General features: G+C 37.9%; 1 protein-coding gene across 1 annotated transcript; it reads left to right on the top strand.

The window, feature by feature from the left end:
* Positions 1–3,925: 3,925 nt before the first annotated feature.
* On the top strand, positions 3,926–25,272 carry LOC148846086 (vacuolar protein sorting-associated protein 2 homolog 1-like). Its single transcript, XM_088954090.1, has 5 exons — positions 3,926–4,349; positions 9,153–9,283; positions 21,644–21,748; positions 24,643–24,903; positions 25,004–25,272. The coding sequence occupies exons 1-5, from the start codon at positions 4,313–4,315 to the stop codon at positions 25,139–25,141; spliced, it is 672 nt and encodes a 223-aa protein (XP_088810216.1). The 5' UTR covers positions 3,926–4,312; the 3' UTR covers positions 25,142–25,272.
* Positions 25,273–26,011: the final 739 nt, after the last annotated feature.

Below are 26,011 nucleotides of genomic sequence, written 5' to 3'. Positions count from 1 at the left end.
ATTTATTACTCCAATTTGTGCTTTTTGCTACTTAACTGAAATTTGAAAGCCTTCATTCTTCAATTAATCCAAGATGATTCATTTTTTCAGTGGTTGAATGGAGAATGGAGAGAGAGATAGTGAGGGAGAAGAGGATACTCCTATATAGTGAGTTGCTAAGTGAAGAAGAGTTGATGGTGAGTGTGACTACTCCTAAACAGTGAGACCAAAGAAGTAGACCCATTGCCACAGGCCAAAGTTGAGAGTTTAGAGTACCTATTCCCTAATCCCCTTTCGTTTTCCCTTTCAGTAAACGGAGAATACAATGGTCATTTCGAAACGCCACCAAAATGACCATTTTAAACATCTAATAATATAAATATTACATATATTGTATAGTTTATACAATATAAAATTACACATATGCCTTGGGTCAGTTCCTAATCGGCTCGGGTTCGGGTAGAACCGGTATCGACCTAATAATAACTGGGACAAAAAATTGGGAAACAGAGCTGATGCATCGATACAAATACTATAACTAGAACTGATCTAATCGGTTTAGGTCTATCGTGTCAGACCTGATCCATTGACAACCCTACACTTAAGTCTAAGTGACCCTTAGCTTCAACCACCTTATGAAGCCCAATGATAATGGATTGACATAAGATAAAGCCCATAAAGTTTCAGCCCTATAATGGTAATTTGCTCTCAACCTCTCAGTCCTAAATGATCAAACACTACACATAGAGAATAACCTCTTCCTTGACTATTGTATATAGTGCCACACACTCTTCTAATGGATCTTAAGATAAAAACCTTTTTCAAATCTTTTTCATAAAATAATATATCATAAATATACATTTTGCAAGAGACTTCAGAAATAGTTGCAATCCACTATTGATAGTTTTAGGTTTCCATCAGATAGAGTGTTAATCCTGATATTTACTTTGGTTACCAAAGATGTTGATTTTATCGCAATGACCACCCACTTAGGTAATATTCTAAATTGCTCTAACATATCCAGGTATTTGACTTTAAGAGGATCTCACTACTTGGCATATTAAAAGTAGCTTGATCCAATGCCTAATACAGTATCATTATCAAGTCTGAGGTTAAGTGTAAATTTGTCTCATTTGTCTCCAATGTCTAGGGCATAACTTATGGTCCAACCCCAACAATTGAGACATGTTGTTCCACCATTTTAGCAATACATCAATGTTATCATTGTTAAGATAAATTCCCAAGTTTATTCAATGGATAAGAACTTTCTAAACTAGCATAACTCTCATATGTGTTGAGTTTAAGGGATAATTCATAGAAACATATTGACACTCAGGTACAATCGAGTATAAGACTTAGTCTAACAACTCTCACTAGCACTTAAGTCCAATTGGGTATAAGCCTTAGGGCCTATTAGTTTCATCTTAACTCTTATCTCTTAAGAGGAATCTTTGAACTTTAAGAGAAAATCGGTTGTTTATTTCCTCTTATCTCTTATCTCTTAAAGTGCAATCATACAAATTTTTGTTTTCCAATGATACTTCAAAACTCTTATATATGGGGTCAAAATGGATATTTGATATCTTTTAGAATTCAGAATTCGGAACAACATTCTCTGCATTCATAGTTTAGAGGAAAGAAAAGTTCATCAATACCCATATATACCTCTTAATGTAATTATTGCACTTTCAAATGTCAAATTTCAGAGCAAACAAATAGGCCCTTAGTCTCATACTATTCACGTGTCTCTCAAACACTTTTTGTATTGTTGGCTTAGTCAATGAATCTATTACATTATCCATTGATGTTACCTTTTAAATCTATATTTCTCCTCTCTCAACTATCTCATTCAAGATATGGTATTTCCTCTTGATATACTAAGACTTTGGTGTAATTTGGAAACAAATCACATTCGGAGAAGTTTCAAAGAAAAGAACCAAAGCCAAAAAAAGGAAGAAAACATCTTTTTACTAAATAATTAAGAGAAAATCATCAAAACTCCCCTATATTTGCCCTAGCCACTATTTATATAGTCTTCTTTACACCCTTATGCCTCCTACAAGCTATAAGGAAGTTTCCTAATCTAATAAAACACTCCTTATTATAATCTTACTAAATCTTTTCAAAATGAAATGACTAATTGAATACAAATTTAAAAATCCCGCCATAACACTAACTTGGTAAATGGAAACCAAGATAGATAGATACAAAAATCTTACATTTATGCTATCTTGGTAAATACAAATTGAGTTGAGTTGTCAGAAGCTAACCTAGTAAGTGTTTACTCAGTTGGGCCAAATCCTATATTGCATCATTTTCCCCGAGTTGGAAGGAATCCAACCTCGGATTCATGTTACCATTTAAGAGGCCTCCAACATATACTGTTGCACTTATGTTGTACTTCTTTGTTTTTATCCCTTTAATACATAACTAGTGGTGTAAACTTCCAAAATGAATAAGGATTTCTTTATTTTATCTCTTAACCTTTGAACCATATTTCTTAATTTTCAAATAATTCAATTCCTCCTTTATTGACCATTCTGAACATAGAAAAAATGCATGCCAATATGGATTTTTGTTGAATTGTATGAAGACAATGTTATCAAAGCCTTCGATATGATAAATATCGTCCCCATCATCTTGAAATTCATTATGAAGGATAACATATTCCTCCTAAGCAATGCGTTCTTCATCATAACATTGGAGGTTTGTTTCAGTCAACACGTTCTTTAATAGATGTTATTGAGGAGATGCAAGATTTTCGTTATAATCCTCAACATTATTAAACTGATCAATAAAGTTATTAGATTTGAATTCTTTTGGATTATACTTCTATGAAACTATAGGAATATAATTTGGAGATCTATTTTCCACTACTTCTGTTCATCACCCACAACTATAGTTAGCTTGGTTGCTTGTCTTGATGATGATAAAAAGCCAAGTGAAAGAACCTCCATGAAACTTTGGGATCTCAATTTTAAGACCGGTTTTTCACCTTTTTTTGTCACTACCCGCAACTACATCGATGTAGTTGCTTGCCTTGATGATGAAAAGGAACACGTGGAGGCACTTGCATCAGACTTATTGTCCCCTTTCGTAGAATGAAAACGTAATAATTTCAATTCTTGAGCAAATGCATCAACTTGTCTTTTCAACTCAACCACCTCTTATTGTGTTTTGTTGTTGAGTTCCTAACCCATGAGGTGAGTCACTTGTTTCTTCTCAAAAACCATAATCCAAAGAATGATCAAATTTGTGTTCTAATACCAAATAGTGCAATTCAAAAACAAACCACATTTAGGGAAACTTCAAAGAAAATAACCAAAGCTGGAATAAACAAGAAGAACAACTTTCTTCACTGAATACTTAAGAAAAAATCAACAAAACTCCCCTAACTATGCCCTATCCACTATTTCTACCGACTTCTTTACACCCTTATGCCTTCTACAAGAGAGTTTCCTAATCTAATCAAACACTCTATTATAATCTTACTAAATCTCTTTAAAAAGAAAGCCCTAATTGAATATAAATTTAGAAATCCCGTTGTAATGCTAACTTGGTAAATGTGAACCAAGATAGATAAATACAAAAATCTTATATTTATTCAATCTTATTAAATACAAATTGAATTGGGTCATCAAAAGCCAACCTAATAAATATTTATTCAAATTGGGTCAAATCCCGTACTATCAAACTTTGAGTGGATTCTTGGCTCTTTGACTTAAATAATGGCTATTGCACAACAACGAGTGGCATGCTAGAAGATAAAATTCCTAAATGCTAAAATTTAATATACTATTCTCTCTTTTCTATTTTGAGGCCTGTACATGAAACCAACACCGATTCATGCCACGAGTATTCATTCCAAGATCACGATTTGCCATCCAATTTTTGTTTTTGAAATGTTGACAGCTTAAAAGGTAACTGTACTATTCAAGTGGTTTGTATGATTTTTCTACTTTTTCCTCTCCATTTCCTACCTTTTTCTTTCGAACCAAACACAGCCTTAAAGATTTTACCGTTTCAGCGCACCAAAAGAAAGGCTACATTGCGGTCCCGGGAAACACCAACCCATCACGACTCCTATCGTGCTCCCGAATCCCGAAGGGTTCGATGATTCGCTCCATCCTGGTTTTTTGACTTTATTCTCCGTCCACGATACCGCGTAATAAACAGAAAAGAAAGTCGGATGATCGAAGCAACCATCTTTTTTGAATTCCATTGCATGTAAGAGAGAGAGAGAGAGGAGAGAGAGAGAGAGAGAGAGAGAGAGAGAGGGGGGATTTGTTGGAAACGAGTGGATCTGGTAGTGCGTTCTTAGAATTGTAGAGCGATGAGTTTCCTGTTCGGCAAGAGGAAGACCCCTGCAGGTATGTATTTCGATTTTTTTTTGGTGAAGTTTCATTTTTGTTTTTCTTGAATTTCTAGTTGTTTTTAATCCAATTTTCTGTGGCATTCTGGTCCAAACTCTGCAAATTTATTTTCTTTGTATAGAAATTTTGAATAATGAAGATTTCTCTGAACTTGATATAGAATGACCGGCATTAGTTCTGATTACAGGAGTGAAAATTTAACCATGATCAGGAGACATTAACGTGATCAATTGACCAACCATGCGATGAAAACTGAGGGATTTGTATCCAGTATTCTTGAACTGCCATCAATCCGGTCAATTTCATTGATAGTTGAGGAAAACACAAAATCAAAAAGAAATTATATATTGGTTTTCCTGTTAACCTCGTTACAAGTTCTTCAATCATAGTGATGTTCATTCTTGGAGTTTTCCTATTTTTTTTTTCTTTGGGGGGGGGGGATAGCAAGTCTGTTGAGGATTAGTACTAGTTGGGACTAGTCATGAATAAATTTTTGAAAAGAAGAAATAAGTTAAGATTTGGATTAATTGTGTAAGAAAGAAATATATACAAGTGTAGCGTGTATACCAACCTGGTCAACATTTTTTTATCAGCAACCCCGAAATTAATTTTATTAAAATATAAGAAAGCGGAACAAGAAGTTGTGAAAGAAACAAGTGGGCACAAAGTGCCTAAACCCCCCAAAGTATTACAACTGAGCCTAAAACACAGTCTGTCTCTGAACCCCTTGCTTAGATAGACCATCTACCAAATTGTTGGCAGATCTTCTAATCCAGTTAACTTGAATGAACATGTCCTTAGAAAGCTGTTTGAACTGCCTGAGATCATTCCTTATGTGCCAAGACACTTTCTTCCCCCTTTTTAGCCAGTCCACAACTATTTTGGAGTCACCTTTAATAATTCACCTTTCAAAATCCAATTCTTTGGCTTTTCTCAACTCCAAAAACAGCTGCCAAGAATTCTGTTGTGGCCACATCACCTTGCTCAATTGGAATTGAGAAGAAAACACATATATTTCCTTCCTTATCCCTGATTACTTCTCCAATTCCAAAAGGGACCAGATTGATCCTATCAACTTGTTCCGACCTAGGATAATAAGCTCATGGGCTTGGTCTTACTTCACTGTCGAGTAACGAAAGAAGACTTCCATCTCCAAGCTTAGCTCAGATGTAGGTCGCTTCTTTTGGGGTGTGAAGCATTGTCAAACCAAAATACTCAACAAGCATTAGCTCTCCCTGAAAAGGAGGTGATCCAGCCGCATCTTCCAGTACGGCTACCTTGTTACGACTTCACTCCAGTCACTAGCCCTGCCTTCAGCATCCCCCTCCTTGTGGTTAAGGTAACGACTTCGGGCATGGCCAGCTCCCATAGTGTGGCCGATCATTGTGGGTATAATGGTAGATGCCCGGGACCAAGTTACTATTATTTCTTTTTCCGCTCTCGTGTTGAGCTTCTCAATTTTTCTTAATAAATGATTAGCTACAAAAGGATTTTTTTTAGTGAACGTGGCACAGCTAAATAATTCCCATCAAAATTCAGTTTCAACTTTCAAGTCACCACTAGATGGAGGTCACAGTCCATTGTTACCATTTGTCTTCTAGAAGATGAGTCATCTATAGCTTCCCAAAGAAGAAATCATCAACCTTAAAATTTGAAAAAAGATTCAAGGTCTTGACTCAACGTGCCACTCTTAGGGTTATGACCTCTATCAAGGCTTCCTTACTCCTCTCGTTGTTCCCAGATGTTCTTGAGTTTCAGAGTTTCTTTCTTCCCAAATTGTCCATACTGCTGCTGCCCTAGTATTATCTCCACATCAACCTGCCCCTCCTAGTACAATCCTTCCAAGCTATCAAGAGGGAGCCAACTGCAACCAAAACGCAAAGCAAACCAATACCAAATAAAGCCAACAAAAGAGTAGGAGATTAAGAGATGAAATGTAGTCTCACCATTTAACCTTACATAAGCAGCATTAGTTAGGGCCTAGGGGGCAAGTACCAATTTGGTCTCTTCCTTTGGAGCTTATCACAAGTGTTAATGCAGCTATGAAACACTTCCCAACAGAAAGCACCAACTCTAGAAGGAATCGGAATACACCATATTCCCTTAACAAGGAAAGAAGGAGAAGGGGAAGGTGAAGAGGCTATAAGAGAGGTAAACAAAGACAAGTGAAGAGCCCGATTGGATTAAGGGTTCATACCCTACTATCCAAAACACCATCCCCCAAAACCACAGAGTTCAGTAAGGTGAACAAAGCAGACCCAGGGAATTTCAGATTCTCTAAGATTCCTAATGAAGCCCAAATTCTAGTTCAACCCAAAAAGAGAAGAAAGGGAACATATAAACTAAAACAGTAGTCTATTTTGAGATTGGAAAGAGCATAAAGGAAGGGAAAGGACTCCTTCAAAGGGGACTCCCCAATCCAAATATCTTCTTAGAACCTAATTTTCTGTCTTGAGACCAAGTCATACATAATATGGTAGAGGAAAACAAGAAGAATATCATGGATGGCTTTCCAAGGGGTAGCCAGAGTAGCTCTATGAAGACAACCAACATCCCGTTCATTGTTTGACAGCCCATGAATACTTGCTACCACTTTGTGTCAAAGTCTCTCACTTCAAGAGTCTCCACAACCATTTAGTCGATAAAGCCAAAATTTTCATTCTGATTTCTGACATTCCCAATCCCCAACCCTCCTTCCTTCAATTTCACAACCTTCTCCCATCTAAGCCAGTGATCTTTCTTCTCTTCCTTGGGTTACCACAGAAAGTCCCTCATAATCTTTTCAATTTTTATCACAACATTTTGGGCATCCTGAAAACCAACATATAATAGACGGGAAGGTTAGCTAAGGTAGAGTTGATCAAAGTTATTCTCCCTCCAAAGAAATATAATTCCTTTTCCACCCAGCTAATCTCTTCTCAACCTACTCAACATTATGAAGAATGTATTGTATCTATAAGAAGGAAAGAGTACAAATACAAATATGTTCAATGCAAATCTATATCTATACTACTATTAAAAGTGTGAATGATGGTATGGAGCTTTTGTTTGACTAAAATACCCCAATTTTTGAATTTGGTCAATCTCTAATTGTAAGAACACAAATGTAATTTGAACAATAACTTTGCTCCTCATTCAAATCCCTCTCATTAAGTCTTATATTTAAGCTATTCATTTCTATTAACATTCATTGAATCCTATTCTTGACTAGAATACTCCTCTCTAATTGCAAGGGCACAAAATGTAATTTGAACTACTGCTTTTTTCCTCATTCAATTCTCTCTCATTAAGTCTTATATTTAGGGTATTAACTCCCATTATTTCATTGAATCCTATGTTAATTAACCATATTAAAGAAAAATAAGTGTGACAAAGAATGATTATTTTTATTGATGATAGAAATAAAATACCAATTTAAAACCAACCCAAAAATGGAGTTGTTTTCTCAGTTAGTGGCAAGTCAACAATTCAACCTTTTATTAAACAATTCTAAAAATTAAAGAAAATGAAACACAAAATTATAAAAAATAAAAAAAAATTGTAGAAAACTTTTGGGCACATCTCTAATATTGTATATTCATCATATTAAACACAAATAAGTGTGGCAAATAAGAATAATTTTTATAAACAGAAGTATAAAAGACTTGTAGAAAATGTTGGAAACATTACTTACTATCATCATCATAAAAATTTGTCACATGCAAAGTACATGCAAACTTACTAGTACATACAAATTAATATAAAATACAAGGTTTTGCACTCTACATATTTGTATTTGTACTCTTTCCAGACTGAGACTGAGACTAAGCGATTTTGTTGCTACTATATTATATATCATGGTAAAAATACTTCTAGTAATCTCAACTGTTAAATTTGTGGCCCCTATCTTAAACATTTTAATGCCAAAAAATCAATCCAGTTGATTATGTAACTATCTACAAGATTAATCTCCTTGCAATGGTAACCAAGGATTCTATCCTTCAGAAAATTTTATATTCCTTTTTTATGTTTAGAAGAAAATCTTATTTTCATTTCTAGCATATTTCATACACAGGATCTACGAGTTCTACAGATTGGTTCAACAAGACTACAGTCCCATTGAATAACAGCTGAAGTGGCTGAACTGAATGACTTATTGCTTTGTATTAGGAACAAATTTTTAAAGAGGTTGTAAAACTGGGTTGATTATTATACTCTGAAGTACTTTATTATTGAACTAATTTATCCATTAAAAGACAAAGCAGTAAGTCATTCAGTTAAACCACTTTAGTGATTATTAAATGGCCCTTACAGTAGTACCAGAGCTAATGTTTCTCTAAATTATAAAATGTATACGTTTAGTCAATGTAGATAATTATACAAATCAACATGACATACCTCTCTCTTTCTCATCTATTTATGTGTGTGTGTGTGTGTGTGTGTGTGTGTGTGGTGTTATAATTTACCTTACAGATTCAAAAGATAAAAAAGAAAAGAGTTACAATCATTGTTCATGAAAGCATAGAGTGCACTTGAATAATAACTAAACAAAATCATGTTGGTGATTTAAAACATGACTAACCCATAAAATTGCAAATAGTTAATTATTTGTAAAATATAAATAAGAAAACAAATGCTTACCAAACTATAGGGTCACTGGGGAATCTGTTTGGTCAACTATCTGGATAGCCAGGGAAATCCTGGTTCTTTCTTTGACTGGTTGGCATAGATATCTTGTCCCTCTGACCTCACTTCTATCTAGATATACAGCTTCTTGGAGGTGAGGACCTTTAACAGTGGTTCCTTGGTTCCTTTGTGCAGAGCTTCTGCGGGAAAATAAGAGAATGCTAGACAAATCAATTAGAGAGATAGAAAGGGAGAGACAAGGTCTACAAGCTCAGGAGAAGAAGCTTATCACAGAGATAAAGAAAAGTGCCAAGCAAGGGCAAATGGTGTGTACCGTGTACTTTTAAAGATGTTTCTTTTGAATATATGGTTTAGATTTTTCCATGTTTTGTCCAAAAACTGGTTTATCGTTATACAAGAGTTTGGACTTATGCATCTGATCTACCTACACCTTTCAGCATGACAACCTTAAGCCATATCATCATTCTATCTAATATATTTAACATTAACTTTTTTCTTTCTTTCTTTATAGAAATATGGTCAGTTCCCTTCTATATTAATCTCTTTTCATTTTAATGAATTTAACCTTTATTGTTAAAAAAAAGTTTCAGGTCCCTTAGATTTCTTTTCTGGTTAAGATTTTCAAAGATTAATATTTATGTCCATTATCTCCAAATATATCCTATAAATAGGGCTATCTACGGATTGGGTCTGGGTCGGAAGTTTGGAACCAGCTTGAACCAGAACCGACCCAACATGAAATATAGAGGACCCGGACCCGATAGGGTTTGTAATTTTTGGACCTGGAACCGAATCGATCGGTTCTCAGGACAATCGGATCGGACCCGACAGGTCCGATTATAATAAATAAAAAGTAAATATTTATGTTTAATATATATTAAATATTCTATGTATATTCTATGTATAATATATATAATTTATTTATTTAATATATTATACATTATATATTGGGTCGGGTCTAAATCAGTTCAGGACTAGGTGGAACCGGTTCTGAACCGATAGCAATCAGGACCCTATATCAAGACTCGGAACTGACCCGTCCGTTCCAGTTCTTGGAACCAGAATTGGCCCAATCGGTTCGGGTCCGTCAGATTGGACCCGACCCATTGACAGCCCCCTATAAATAGTTGTCAAGGTGTTGCCTAGGAGACTAGGCACCCTTGGTTGGGTGCCTTGCCCAAATGCCTTTATAACAACTAGGCAACTAAGTGTCTACCTAAGCGACAAAAATGAAAAGGCGGAAGCCTTATTATAATATCATTTATATTGCTATATCTTATTAATGTGTGTTAATACATTCTTTTATATACTATATATATCATTTATACTTTGTTTTAAAGTTTTACTATTAAGAAAAGAAAGAAAGAATAGAAGTATAGAGAGATTTCTTATTTTTCCTATTCTCTCTCTCTCTCTCTCTTCAATTAAATAAAACAGCAACTCCATCCTTGTTTTTTTTTTTTCTAATTTGCTTTCCATCTTGAATTTTTATCATATAAAGTTAATAAGCTTATTTAGTTGCTATTTTATATGAACTTGCCCTATTGAATACTTATTATAGTAATACTATTTTTGAAAATATTGAAATTAATATCTTAATAAATTTCTGATTTTTTCTTGATGATAAAAAATAATGAAATTAATATATTTAAAAGATTTTTATCTTTTAGATTGATGATTTGCTCCATTCCAAGAGGAAATTTTATGTTCCTAATAAAAAATTGCTATTTTTTCAATTAATATGCATTTTTGAATAAAAATAAAAATTCATTAAAAACAAAAAGAAAGTACAATAGGAAGGTGATGTGAAATCACCTAAGAGAAGAAAGCAACTGCCCAGCATCAACCAACTCACACACAACCAACAAGAAACAATCATGCTGCAAACACTCAAAGAAAAAAAAAAAGCAATAACACAAGAACCTCCCTGACTCAGAAACACATCAGTCTTCCCCTTCGAACGCTCCTCCTTTCCCTACATAATGCTTCTTCATCCTTTCTTCTTTGTTATTCCTTTCAAACACTTCCCTAGCATACTCCTCTCTATCCCAGAAAACAGACCTAAACTCTTGCCAACCCTAACATTCCTATCAGCCAAAGTCCAAATGTCCACTTTTCCTACCTCCTCCTTACCAACTAAAGGAAACTCAATATAATTCTTTTCTGCAATGCTCCCTCCTTTTCTTTTTCCTCCGACCCCATGCCTAACTCAGCAATTTCCTCTGAAACTTTTGACGCTTGAGTCTCCAAACCATCTGAAGCTTAAATTTCCTGACCACTGCCTGCCTTACCATCAGCAGCCTTTGCTTGAAATCTTGTTCTTCTCTGAAACTTTTATACTTGTTTGTAGGACCGGTGCTAGGCAGGTCATCTTTCAATCTTGAGAATTTTGGTGACATGGACGAGATGGGTCTTACTTGTAAATCAGGCTTTCTTCGAGGCCTCCAAATCATGGACAACTTCTTCCTCGGTTACCAACTTCCTTCTCCTTCCCAAATCAACCCCTAACTTTTTGACTATCACTTTGGACCTAAAGAAAGCCTCGCCATCCAATGGTCTGCACCTCAAATTTACACTGCCTTTGAACTTAAGGTGGCAGCTCTCATCCGGAGTTCTACCATCTTTCCCTTCACAAACCTCCCCTCCTTATCCTTCTAAGCACTCCCTTCCCCCCTGACAGCTTTCTCCACCCCTTCTTATTTTCCTCTTTCCTTCTCCCAATATTTTCATCAAACTGATCTACCTTTGAATGAATCTCCTCTACAACCACGGAACCACCTCAGAATAACCGGCACTCCACTCACCTGGACTTCCATGGGGCTCTTATATATCAAAACATCACATTTGTTCATCGCCATTACAAGAAACCACAGTCTTCGAGCATAGCCTCTTCTTTCCAGACCTATTGTATTTTGCAACCACCCAAACCTAGTCCTCTTCCTCTTTTCTTTTGAGATGGAAAGAAACTCTGCTCCTTATTGAGAAGAAGGCTAGCTTAACTTTTTTTATCAGCAATAGGAAAATTTTATTAATTAATATAAAAACATTACAAGTTTTAGGTAGCTTTGGCTACCCCACACAAACTTAATAGCAAATAGGATCCACACTTTTGGATTGAAAAGCCTAAAGTAATCTGCAAATGGCGGATAGGGGAGTTGTGGTGAGGAACGTTGGGAAGTTAAAGGAGAGGTTGGAGTTTTTGCAGCAGTGCTTGGTGGGAAGGTTTATTGAGGCAGATCCGGATACAAGATAAGTGGAAGATTGGGCTTGGTCAAAATGGTATGGTGTGGGTTTCGAAGAAGTGAGGAGGTTAGGAGCAGGGTAGTTTTTTGTTCAGCTTTACAACAAGGAGGGATGCGGAAGAAGTTCTTTATCGTGAAAGTTTTGGGAACAAGGCTCATAAAAATGATTTAAGTCGAATTAATGAGAAGGGAAAGTCAAAAAGTCTTGAAAAAGGAAGAAGGGAAGACATGTCTGAAGACGAGGAGAGACAGGGAGTCAAGGAGATGCATGGGACGGCAAAAAAGTTAATTCGAGGCATCCATCGCATTGGAAAACGGATCTCGCATGATGGTTTAGTGTGCTGTGCAACTAAATACATTTACAGCAACGAAGAGGATTCAAGGGAAGTCACTGAAGCTTCCAAACTCCAAAGTTCGAGCAATAGTTACCTTGGAATCTACTGAAGGATCTGGTCTGAGAGCCTTGTCAGGAGATGATGTGAAGAAAAAGAGAATAGAAGGAAAGAGAAAGAAGAATCTGTGCATAGAGACACAAAAGGGGTTACAGTCAGCGAAGGAGATTGAAGACTGAGAAGGAGTTAGGGGGGCCTGAAAACTTGGTCGATTGAAAACAGGGACAACAGGTGGATGACGACTGTGAAGAAATTGAAGAAGGAGCTCAAGTGACTGAATGCCTGGTAGAGGTTAGAGAATCAGATTTAGGAAGGGGAGAAAAGGAGGAGTTGGTGCAGGAAAATGATACAGGAAAGGTTGTGCAGGTAGCAGGGAAGAAGGTGACAGAAGGGGGAGAAGACAAAGGACAGAGGGAGAAGAATCGTGAGGAAGGAGTAGATCTTTCAGAAGGGGAAGGGATTCAAAGGGAGAAGAAGAGTAGGGGAAGGAGGAGGGAATGTTTTGAAGAGGAAGTAGATTCCGCAAGAGACTGAAAGCAACTTAGGGACGGAAAGGTGCAGGACCATGTCAAAGGAAAATGAGGGGGAAATTTTCAGGGAGGAAGAAGGGACGGATAAGGTAGGAGAAAAGAGCGGGGATAAGGGAGCAGGGAGGGACCAAGTGTATCAGAGAAAGAAGTATAGGACATAAGGAAGAGGAGGAAGAAGGAGAGGAACAAGATCAAGTGATGATTGATGAAACACACCAAGTCAGACAGACCGAGAATATTGGGAAGGTGATTGATATGAGGATAAAGGTTAGCAAGATCCTGGGTTTATTTTTTCTAGGGGTGGAAGAGTTCACAAGGGAAGCCTTTAAAGAAGTTGAGGAAGAAAGGAAGAAAGTTGAGGTAAAGAAAAAGGATTTACAGATAGAGTCTTCAGGGGAGAAAGGAATCCGAAAAAATAAAAAAGAAAAAAAGGGGAATATAAGAAGAAAAGAGAAAAAAAAAAAGAAAGAAGGAAAAGAGGGGAAGAGAGGGATAAGAAGAGAAAAACTGCAACATGAAGATTTGTTCCTGGAGCATAAGAGGGCTGAGAGATCCAAAAAGAAGGGAGGTGGTTAGGAATTTTTTATGAGAAGTTTTAGGATTGAGGTGCTACTCTTGCAAGAATCTAAATTGAGGAGGTTGACTGGAAGATTATTAATGAGGTATGGGGTCCTAGCTGTAGGGACTGGGTTTTCAGAGGGGCTGATGGTTTGTCTGGAGGCCTGATTACAATCTGGGATTCTGGCCTGTTAAAGCTTGTTGGGAGTCAGGTTTTTGGTGGTGCTAGGGCATGTTACCTCTAGTATTCAGGTGATGGTGTCAAATGTTTATGGTCCAAATCAAGATAGGAAAAGGGGGAGGTTGTGGGAAAAGTAAGAAGAGATTCATGAGGTAGGGGTGGCTCCTTGGCTGATTTGGGGGGGGGGGGGTTTAATGTAGTTAGGAGACCCGGGGAAATGAAAGGGGGGAGAGATGGAAGATGGTCAGCGGCCTATAGGGAATTTGGAGATTTCATTAGGAGAAATGAGTTGGAAGAACCAGGTTTGGTGGGTTACAAGATCCCCCTATTTTGAGGAGACTGATCCTTTTGAGGGAGTTTGTAAGGTTGAAAGGTCCTAAACCTTTCAGATTTGAGAGCTATACATCCAAATTTTCTGGAATTTATAGAGCAGAAATGGAATCTTTATCGGGTGGAAGGTTCAGCAGGCTTCAAACTAATGAAAAAAATTAAAAATCTTAAGGGAGGATTTAAAGAAATGGAGCTCTCAAGTTTTTGGGAATGTTGAGAAAAGGAAGAAGGAGATCTTAGACAGAATGGCTTGGCTGGACAGATTGTAATCTATTTCAGGCAGGGAGGATGGAGAGGGAGAGGCTGAAAGCAGAATTAGAAAAACTAATTCTTGTTGAGGAAATTTCGTGGAAACAGAAAGCAAGAGTTCAGTGGCTTAGAGAAGGGGATAAGAATACTTCTTTTTTCCAAGCTATGGTAAGGGGGAGAAGAAAAAGAAATACAATTTTGAGACTGGAAGGAGAAAATAGACTGATTGATGATCAACAGGAGATTACTGAAGAGATAAGGGGCTTCTATGAGAAGTTGTACAAAGCCTTGCCAAATAGAAAATGCCACCTAGGGGATATGGAGTTTGGGCAGTTGGAAGAGGGGGGTGAGGGAGTGGATGGGGAGAGAGTTTGAGGAGGGAGAGGTTTGGGATGCAATTAAGAAGATGAAAGGAGACAGCTTTGGGGCCGGATGGTTTCAACATTGGCTTCTACAAAATGTGCTGGACTATCATTAAGGAGGACCTAATGCTGATGTTTAGGGAGTTTTGGGGGGAGAGAAAGCTAGAAGAATCAGCAAATGCAACATTCATCTCACTCATACCAAAAGTTGTCGGGGCTGTTCAAGTCAAACATTTCATACCTATCAGCTTGATTTGCAGCCCATATAAAATTCTGGTAAAGGTGCTGGCTGAGAGGCTAAAGATGGTATTACATACTGTGGTCGGGCCCACCCAAATGGCGTTTGTGCAGTGAAGACAGATCCTGGGTGGGGTTTTGATTGCTAGTGAATGTGTTCACTCAAAGATCAGAAATGGGGAGGTAGGGGTAATTTGTAAGATTGACCTTGAGAAAGTGCTGAGGAGGATGGGCTTTGTGGATAGATGGAGAAGTTGGATCTTTGCTTGCATTTCATTAGTGTCCTTTTCTGTTGTTGTAAATGGAGTGTTAACAGATTTTTTTAGTTTGTTGAAGGGTTTAAGGCAATGGGACCCTCTTTCCCCGTTACTTTTTGTTTTGGTGGTAGAAGTGTTAAGTAAACTGATCATTAAAGGGTGTGAAGAAGGCAATGGGACCCTCTTTCCCCATCAGAAGTTGGGGACCACACTCTACAATCAGCTATAGATTGTTCCAAGTAGACCTCTCAAGTGTTGAAATCAACAGCACTAGAGACTCACACTCATTTTCCCTCAACCCCCTCTTCTAAAGCCAAAATCCCAAGAGATCCTTGATTCTGAAAGCACACCAAACCTAGCAACAGGTTTGTTTTTATGGTTTGATAAAGAGTAGAGGTCTGGGAAATTGAACATAAGAGGCACATCCCCAACCCAAAGGTCTTCCAGAATAAAACTTTGTTGCCACAACCAACATCAAACTTGATAAATTGAAGAAAAGTTGGATATACCTCAAAGATTGCCTTCCAAGGAGAGGATGGAGCTGCACTGGGGGCTAATTTTGCATCCCAGCCGTTATCTGCATTACCATGTAAATTTATCTATCTAGTTTTGAGCACAAAGGGTTCTCTTGGCAATTAGTCCATGTAAATTTATTTTGCCCAGTCACTATTTCTTTTAATTCCATGATCTCTATAATTCTATTGAATTTCCTCATATTGGTAGCAACAACTTGTCTGGGGTTATTAGACTCAACTGTATATCTGATCACATTGAAATCACCTCCCAAACATCACGGTCCTTACCAAAGATCTCTTATGTCTGCCAACTCTTCTCACATTTTGTTCTTTTCCCTATATGAGTTTGGCCAATATACATTCATTAAAACTCATATAAAGTTAGTCATATTTTTCAATTTGACAGAAATTGAGAACCTGCCTAGCTCCTCTACACATTCTACCAAATCCTCATTCCAAAGGGTAACAATGCCCCCTGAGGCCCCCCAAGATGGGGCTTGAGCCCATTCAATTCCTCTCCCTCCACAGACGTTCCTTACCCACCTATCAATTTCTTGCAATTTTGATTCCTGAATCAATAGCAATTATGGTTTTTCCCTCTGAATCACTTCCTTTATAGTCCTTCATTTCCTTGCACTACCCAATGTTCTTACATTCCAACTAATTATTTTCATCTCACCACCACTAAGCTTACCCCTTATTTCTTAAAACCTCTACCTACTGCCTTTTCTTCTCCCACTTCTCTCACAGATCTCTTTATTTTTGTCCCATACACCTCTAAGTTTTTCCCTTTCACTTTCCTTTTCCTTATTTTCTCTCGTTCACCTCCTTCCTTTTCAAGATATTTTCCTAATCCTGGGTTAGTAATTTTCAGTCCCATTCTTTCTGCCCACTACCTCGATGGAATCTCCTCGTCTGACCTACAACTCTCAGCTAAATCACACCTTTCACCTTGAGTCCTTCCCCTTCTTTCGGTTTCCCCATGCATACTTTCTCTCTGCCCCAGCTCTCTTCCTCTCTATTCTCAGTTTCTCACCACCTGAACTGGAGCATCTGCAGGGTCACCAGAGTGAAAATTAGTACCCAAAAATGTAACCACAATATTATTACCTTGAAGTATTGAAATATTTGCTGGATCTTGACTCGACAGAAAATCAACAGCAATCACCGTCCCCTTGTTTGGTGGTTTCTTTTGACTGGTCACTTTCCTGTGCACTAAATTGGAGTTCAGCTGAAATTGATGCCTTAACCTTCTTGGAGTATCAATGTTCTTCGTCTGGTTAGGTTTCTCTATCACCAATCTATTACCCTGTGTCTACTCCTAGCTCTGGTTTGGTTACCCTTTCTGGAGTACAGAGTGTCACCCTCTTTCATCTGAACCTGTTTCTCAATCAACTGACTAATCAGATGATCTTGAGAAGCTTGAGAGTCTAGGTGGAGATTGAAAAGGCTTTCCAAGTTGTAATTTTCTAACTTCAATGAAGTAAGCTTTTCCCGTTCCTGCACACTTAATGCTGGAAATTTCATTCAAGCTGGTGTCATCTTCTTCCTCCTCCAAACTGCTCCAATCAGAAGCACTATCTTCTTTCCTCTCATGGTGCTTCCTGGAAGATCTCCAATCGGGGTGCTCCAATCCAGAGCTAGTCCTCTTCTGCCACTGTAGTCCACTTCTATTATGGCCTTGTTCGCATTCTGTAACAAGGAGGGTGATGATAGACTTTGTATATTATCTATCAAAATCCCCTAGTTAATGCATATGTGAATGCTTAAAGGGGTATGTGATAACATCTCCCAACCCCTTGAGCCAGTTTCTCTACAATTCGTTCAGTTTGCCCCACCAGCTTGCTTAAACTAGGCAACTAGCGTTCCTCTCTTTCTTTGTACCCTATGGACCCCACCCTCCATCCGATACATATCCCCTCTTTACAACTTCCCCATAAGAGAGAGATCCCACCTTCTTAAAACCACCATTTGAAAATAATTCCTTTTCGGGAATATGAAGCAACCCTTCATTTGTCTTTGACTTTTTCTTCTCTTCTACCAATGTTTCCTCCACCTGTCTGCTCACGTGCCTGGATTCTACTACTCTTTCTCCTCCAAGTGCCACCTGCACCATAGCAACACTTCCAATTCCGGTGCAACCCAAACCTTCCAGAAACCCTCTATGAATAGGTTAATCAATCTTGGAATGGTTTCAAGCTTGACTCCTGCAATCCCCATACTAACTTCTCTTAGTTCCAAGGCCTTAAAGGAAATAAGGACTCCACCCATGGCCGCAGCTATCATCTCAAGGATAGGCTTCTTCCATAAATTAAACTGCAGACGTAGGAGCTTCAGGCAAAAACTTCCATCCCGGATTACCACTGAGTTGAAAGAAGGGCACCAGTTTTCAACCATTATAGTGCCTTCTGGTTTTTTCACAATGGTAAAGTGGAAGACTTCTCTCCCCACATCAAAACAGCCTTTTTTTCATTGAGTGATATCAAAATATCCATTCACTTAATCCCTAACTTCTCCGTCACCACCTCCAAGATCTCTTTCCAGTCCTTCACTATGTTCTTCGTGGATAAGACTAATCTATGCTCCAAATCTCCTCTGTCCCCATTTAGTAATAGTTTTGGTTCCTATGTAGAAAGAGCTATAGTCACCACTTCTTAATCTTCAGTTACTTCTTCAGTCCCTAGTTTTTCCAATTGCTTCCATATCCTCTTTCTTTCCCATCCCTCCCTTTACCATAGGTTTTTTCTTTGGTCTAACCTAGTTGTGAACCATTCTTTGATGCAACTCATTTGCTACCTTAATCCAACCTTCCAACTTTCTCCCTTCTGGTATGACGATCAATTGCTTCTTCCCCCCTTCAAACTTTCCCCCAAGGTCACAAACCAGCCTTTAGCATTCCTTTTCCTTTCTGCTACATATTCCTGTTTCAAATGGTGAAAAGTGTCTTTCCATACTTCATGTCAACTTACATGAACTGCTCCATCGAGGACACTTTGAAATAGAAAGCTGCTTCACCCACTTATAATTACCGTACCTCTCCTCCCTTCTCGAATCTTTATCGTAAGCTCCTGGTAGATCATCTCTTCCAACAATAGCACCTTCGTTTCCACCATGACAACCCTTCTCCTTTTCCTTGTGTGAGTGGTGTGGTGAGGCTAAGTGTGGTGGTCTCCTTGAAGGACGAAGGAAGGCCGGAAGCAAGGGTAGGCTAAGGGCTTCTATCGACAGAGTCATGTGTTTGTTATGATCCATGCCTCCTTTTTATAGGGAGAGATCTTGAGGTCCTGAAAGGAAGGAGCCAAAAGAATTCGATTCCCATTTGGAAAGGGGATCTTTGATTCGGTGTCAGTTGTTAAGGGGATACTGCTAGGGGTTTGCCACGTGTCTTATGAGATCTCTCCAGGGTGAAGTTTCCTTTTGTCTGAGGATTCTCATAATACACATGTGCTACTTCCTTTTGCGGGTCTCCTGGGCTGACATGGTGCGGATGATGTCAAGACCAGTCTGACATGTCCAACTTAATCCTGTTGAGCTTCCTGCTGCGAGCATTTTTGGCTGACCGTTATTCTTTTGTTCGTCACCAACCTGCGATGGCTTTGAGCTCATTGCAGGCTCGCAATAGCTTTAAGCTCATTGCATGTCTGTGGTAACCTTGAATCCGTCACAGGTATGTCGTGGCTTTGAGCTCATCACAGGCCTATGGTGGCTTTGAGCTCATCGCACGTTCGTGCCGAGTTGTGAACTCATCGTGGGTGTCTCTATAGTATTGGTTTAGTCCCTTCGTTGCCATTGCGATCATGGTGAACAACCTACACCTTGCTAGTGAAAATCCTTCTCCATTTCTTTTCTGCTATCAGATGTTGGACTTGGTTCACCTAGCTGTGCTCACCTGAGTCTTGTGAGCATCTGTAGAGAATACTTTTGACAGTTTTTGAGCAAAAGAAGAGAAGGCAAGAAAAGTGGAAGATGAGAGAAATAGAAGATTGGCTTTACTTTAAAGCCCTTGTCACTTCTAACCTTCAACCTATTCAACCGGTCACCCCTAATCCAAGACTCCATCTTTGATTTTAAATAGTGGTTCCCACTCACAACACCACCATCAAGGAAAACCAGAAGAGGCCCTTCTGCAATCCTCCCACTAACACCTATCCCATCCCCTTCTTTTCTCAAATTCCTCACCTCCCCTTCCTTAGAGCTTGGGAGCATTTCACTTCCCACATTCCTCAAGGTTCCAGCTGTAAAATTACCTCCCCATCCTTGTCGATTTTTCTTCCATCTTCTTCCTCTTCACCACCACTCGCCTTTATATCTCTGCCAGACCTCTATTCAGGTGATGATTCTTTAGATTCTGAGCACCTCTCAACCAGAGAAAAGGTTGGATCCACTTCCTCAACCACGACTCTTAATTCATACTTTTCTCCTGCAAATGAAAGGTCCATACAATTCGGAATTGACTGAATCTCTCCAATGCGTTTTGATAAATAATGAATATCTCCTACTTCGATCAGGATTCTTGCAAACTATAACTGAAACCATCTTCTATTTTTTAAGTCATGTCTTTTGAACCTTCAACAGGCATCCCCAACTATGCGGAAACCTTGAACAAACTAGGCATGCAACGGAATAACGAAAACATTTATCTAAACAAAATTTCTCTTCAGCTCTCCTCTAATCAAACCAACCATTGGGTTCCATCTTCCTAACCTCAGATCAGGCATCTTAACGGTCTACCTCCTTCAAGCGATAAAATTTTACTAGCATCTTCCTTTTTCTTGAACATAAACCAAGCTTGCAATAACCTTTCTAATGTCAACAAGACCGAAGCTTCTCCATTCAATCTTCACCCACCCGAACACATCGCCTTCATCAGGTGACAAATTAATATATCTGCCAACCAAACAAGATTCCAGAAACTGTACTCTCTCATCAACTTTCCACTATCCTTCAGCTTGATCTCAACCGTCAGTACGATTCCTTCAGCTATACCAGCAAGGCACCTTCAGCTATACCATCATATTTTTGGAGTCCAGCTATACCAGCTATGCATGCTGAATGGTATACAAAACTAGGGAACTGGCCAAAAGTTAGCTCTTTATTTTATAAGATTCTTATTGCCTAGGCATCGCTTATAGGTAATTAGGTGCTCTAGTGTCACCCAGAATCGCCTAGACGCCTTGACAACTATGAATCATACCACAGCAATTAACCTTTTCACATTCAAAATAACAATTTAAACATTAATTCATTCATCTAGTTGTTTTGTAACATATTAAGAACGTACCCTAATAGTCAAGTAGGAAGTTTCCCATATAATCTATCCTATTTCTTTTACATGGATGAATGGTGTTGCCAATTTAGATTGTCTACTGGTTAGGGGCTCCTTTGCATTGGCCACATGTTTAATCCCTCATTGTTCTGATAGTTTTGTGAACTAACATTAGCTGTCGAAACTTTCAATCTTCAAATATAAAACTTGTCCATATAGAAGGCTCATTTTGAACATGTGCGAGGCCTTTTGGAAACTTGTCCATATTGTTTGGGGAAGTTCCTTAACTTACCAGATTGTTTACCTTTTTCCATTACTATTCACAAATCACAATTTGCAATGATTAATATATATTGTTTTTGTTCACAATTCGAAATGCTTTTTAATTGCCTGTACTTGAAGACTATAGGTGCTGTAAAATATATAGGTAGTGTCACACCACATGGGACTATTTCATGACACTCAACCATATCTTATGCTGATATTTTTTCCCAGTTAATAACAATGAGAAATCTCATGCTCATATCAGTGTCTATTCTTTTTCAGGGAGCTGTTAGAATCATGGCAAAAGACCTCATTAGAACACGACATCAGATAGAAAAGTTCTATAAGCTTAAATCACAACTTCAAGGTGTTGCCCTTAGAATTCAGGTAATTTTTGCACTCACTGTTTTGGTCCTTGTCATATGGTACAAGATCCTCCTGGATTTCTCCTCTTTAATCATCCCCAAGTTCCTGCTCACTGGTTGTTTCTTTGTTATTTTCTGGATTTTGTTGGTGCTTGGAAAAATGCACATCAATGTGATTATTTTTGGTGGTGGTGGGTGGGGGGCCGGGGGGCCACATGCTAGTTCTTGATGCCATTAATGTCAGTAAGTTTTGGTTTATTTTCTTTTACATCAATTTTGGAAAAGTTTTTAATAGAGACATAAAGCAGCAATTGGGGGAACATCTGCTTGTGTTGATTTTGAAATCCTCTCCAGTTGCAACCTGAAGAATTTATACCCGATCACAATCAGATAAATACATGTCATTGAATATCCATAGTCCTAACTATGTGACTTTAAATTGATGGAAGCATTATAGTTTATAGACCCTCTGTCCTTTTCTCATTTCATAAGATTAGTTGACTTAAAAAACAGTCCTAACTTGTCCCTGATCTTCACTTTCTTTCTCCCAGATCATTAACACCACCAACGTAAACTCTTCTCATTCCTGTGCTTCACCTACTGCAGTATTTGTTAACCTCTGTTCATGAACCTAAATTGTCAAACCTCTGCACTCCTCTCTTTGCCTACCATGTTCTTACCAACAGTCTCATAGAAACCAGTATACTGTCCAACATTTGTGTGTAAGATAATTCTGATTAGTTTGCACCAAAAAAATAAAAAAATAAAAATCTGGCTAGTTTGCACCTCAGAATCATGACTTATTACTAATCTCCAAGAAACAGTCTACATAACAGATGTCCAAATTAGGGGTGCCAATTTCTAACCTGACCCACTTAACCCACCCATTTATGATGTGGGTTGAATATGGATCAAGTAAAAAAGGGTTGGGTTAGGGTGGGTCATGGTACCCATTTGGGTCAGCTATATGAAAGAAATTCCCTCTCCCTTAACCAAGAGTAGTTCACAAAAAAAAAGAGAGAGAAATGGTCTAAAGAAAGAGAAGTCGCTCAACCAAGAGAGAGAATCTAAAGGATAGAGTAAGGAGAGGAGAGAGAAATATAAAAATTGGACTTCATTAGAAATAATTAGAGAGAAATGAGAATAGGAGCCACATAACCAAGAGGAGAGGCCAACTGAGGGGTGGCTCAATTGGTATGTTAGCTGGTTTGCTCTAGCATAAACATAGATTTGATTCTCACAACCATCAAGTTTGGGGAATGGGGTTCTTGGTGTGTGTGTGTATCACCAAATACCCAAAAAAAACAAGACAAGATCTAAAGCATAGAGAGCAGAGAGAAACATAAAAATTCTGACTTCATTAGGTAAAAAAATTAGAGAGAGAAAAACCACATAACCAAGAGGAGAGAGAAACAAGGGAGAGGAGAGAGAAATGCAAGAAATAGATTTCACTAGAAAAGAGAAACATAAACATTGGCCTTCATTAGTTATGTGGCTTCTCTCTCCAGTCTCCAATATTTCCCTTCTCTATGTTTCTCTCTCATCTCTCTACTCTTCAAATTCTCTCTCCTCTTGGATATGTGGCTTATTTCTCTTTTATGTCATTTCCCTCTAACTTTTTGTAATGAAGTCTAATTTTTATGTTTCTCTCTTCTCTCTCCTCTTTCTTATCTTGTTTCTCTCTCTTGATTATGTGGTTTCTCTCTTTTATGCCCTTTCTCTCTCCAACTTTTTCCTAATGAAGTTCAAAAATTATGTTTCTTTCTCCCTTCTCCACTTTCACGTTTAGTTCTCCAATACATGACAATATAATAATTTCAATACTTGATGTAACTATAGCAGGTATTAGCAATAGAGATCAGATATTGGAAGTGAGATAAAGAGGTTAAACAATGATCGAATACAACACAGGTGTGAGGCAGAGAAAAGAACAGAAATCTTTAATCTAGTAGTGTTATTGTTTTGTGGAAGCAAGAATGACAGGTTATTTTCCTTTTTTCCCGTTTTCTTTTTGGGTCTGAATTAACTTTATTGATTTGGAAGAAAAATATGGAGGACTTCAATGCATCTATCAATCCATATCACATGTTTAGGATTTAAATGACCTGCTTATTTATGGTGAATCAATTGGAACCGAGCAAATATATTTTTTCCTTGAATGAAGTACAGCAACTGGCTTAACTGTTGCGAAAATGTGTTAGATGAGAGGCCTCTATAGTCCCATACATTTAGTGCCTTTCTCATTATAATTTATTTATTTATTTTTGTACTGTGCAAACCAGTATTTTAAGACCCGGACTGACCGGACCCGTTAGACCCAGGTACAAAGGCCATTGTGGTTTTTAAAACCACGGGTTTCAAATTTCTAGAAAACCAGTAGAACCAGTCAAAACCCGAACCCGGACAACCATTGAAAACTAGCTGGGTATTCACGATCCAACCGGTTTCAACGACCCACCCAGGTGAGTAAATGCTGGAAACTTAAAATGTTAATAGTGAGATTCAAACTCGTGACATGTTAATAACTAAATAACCTATTACCACTAACCCATTTTGTTATTTGTGCTTAGATATGCATCTTTAATATATATTTCATTAAATATTAGAGCAAAATGCTTATACCGAGATTTGAGCCCTGGACATTCGGGGCCGAAAATGAATAATTAACCATCCAGCCAGCATGCTCATATGCATTATAACTTACCAAAAATACAATATATATTAAATAGGTGAATTGTGGGCAAACCATTTGACCCGCTACTTGGCAAGCATTCTGGGTGTGACCGGTCCTGAGTGTTACAACATTGGTGCAAACAACAGATACTCATGAATACGTCGAGTCTACCACCTTTAAACTCTCTCTGAGAGCTATCCCTGTCAAAACTGAAAGTTGTACTTGTATATTGAAATTTTCAGACATTGAAATCAACACAAGCAATGGGGGAGGCCATGAAAGGTGTCACAAAGGCAATGGGGCAGATGAATAGACAGATGAACTTGCCATCATTGCAGAGGATAATGCAAGAATTTGAGATGCAGAATGAGAAGATGGAAATGGTGACAGAGGTAATGGGAGAAGCCATTGATGATGCTATGGAAGGAGATGAGGAAGAGGAAGAAACAGACGAGCTTGTGAATCAGGTGCTTGACGAGATAGGAATCGACATGAATTCAGAGGTATGTCTGTCACTTAACATGTTTCTTTGTTATATGGTAAAAACAGACCAGGTCCATGTGGCAATAACTATGAGTCATTTCTTGTTTTGCTTATACACAGCTATTAAATGCACCCTCGGCAGCAGTGGCTGCACCCGCTGCAAAGACCAAGGTTCCCCAAGCTGAATCAACGGGCAATGAAGATAGTGGGATAGATAATGACCTACAAGCAAGGTTAGACAATTTGAGAAGAATGTAGGTCTTCTCATATAGTATATAGATACGATATCTGACTAAAGGAATATATAAAATGTGGCTTGTAATATTCTCGAATTATGTTTGAATTCAATAATTTAGTTAATAAAATCATGAAGTCTATCTCTTTCTTTACAGCTTCTGACCCTTTATTTATGCATATAATTGGCAACAGGAAACTGAAATGCTTTTGTACATTCATCTCTACTTATGTAATTTAAATGTTAGAAAAGGGTAAATGGAATTCTATTGATAAACGATGTATTGAGTTGGGGTCATGTGACTCAAGCCATTAATTCACTGCCCAGTTGACAAGATGTTTCATATAATTGGCAACAGGAAACTGAAATACCTTTTTACTTTCAACTCTAATTGATAGAGTAAATGGAATTCTATAGATGAAGGGTAATTATCCAAAACCCACCATCACTTTATATGAATTCTCTTAAATTCATCATAACTTTTCAAAACATCCAAAACTCACCATCAGTGAGGTAACTATAACTTGGCTAACGGGCATCGTTAATTTATACATAATGAATTAGAGGAAACTCAATCCTCTATCTTTGATTCTCTCTTTTCATTTCTCAAATGATGCCCGTCACCCCACCTAATCTATCCGTCTCTCGTTCTCTCTTTCTTGGTTTGGTTGACGAAAGAGAAAGAAAGAGTATCAAACATAAAACAAATAATAGCAACCTCAAAATGGTAATAACAATATATAATAGCAAGTGAAGAGGAGGATTGGACTGGTTTAAGACGGAGAATGTGATCGTGGGTTTTGGACAATTACCCATAGATAAACAATGTATTGAGTTGAATATCTACTGTCACCGTGGTTGCACTACTTATCATTAAGAAATATCATAATTAT

Source organism: Nelumbo lutea, chromosome 7, assembly GCF_056320005.1.
Source record: "Nelumbo lutea isolate HS-2025 chromosome 7, American lotus-T2T, whole genome shotgun sequence".
In the NCBI taxonomy this organism is placed as follows: domain Eukaryota; kingdom Viridiplantae; phylum Streptophyta; class Magnoliopsida; order Proteales; family Nelumbonaceae; genus Nelumbo; species Nelumbo lutea.
The sequence above is the reverse complement of the archived record's forward strand: the minus strand, read 5'-3'. Positions and strand labels throughout refer to the sequence as shown.

Bases quoted from the DNA above. Each gene is read 5' to 3' on its own strand.
- LOC148846086 (XM_088954090.1), top strand. From the start codon at position 4,313: ATGAGTTTCCTGTTCGGCAAGAGGAAGACCCCTGCAG. The intron at 9,284-21,643 runs GTGTGTACCGTG...ATTCTTTTTCAG, and splicing joins GTGCCAAGCAAGGGCAAATG to GGAGCTGTTAGAATCATGGC. The intron at 21,749-24,642 runs GTAATTTTTGCA...TGAAATTTTCAG, and splicing joins GTGTTGCCCTTAGAATTCAG to ACATTGAAATCAACACAAGC.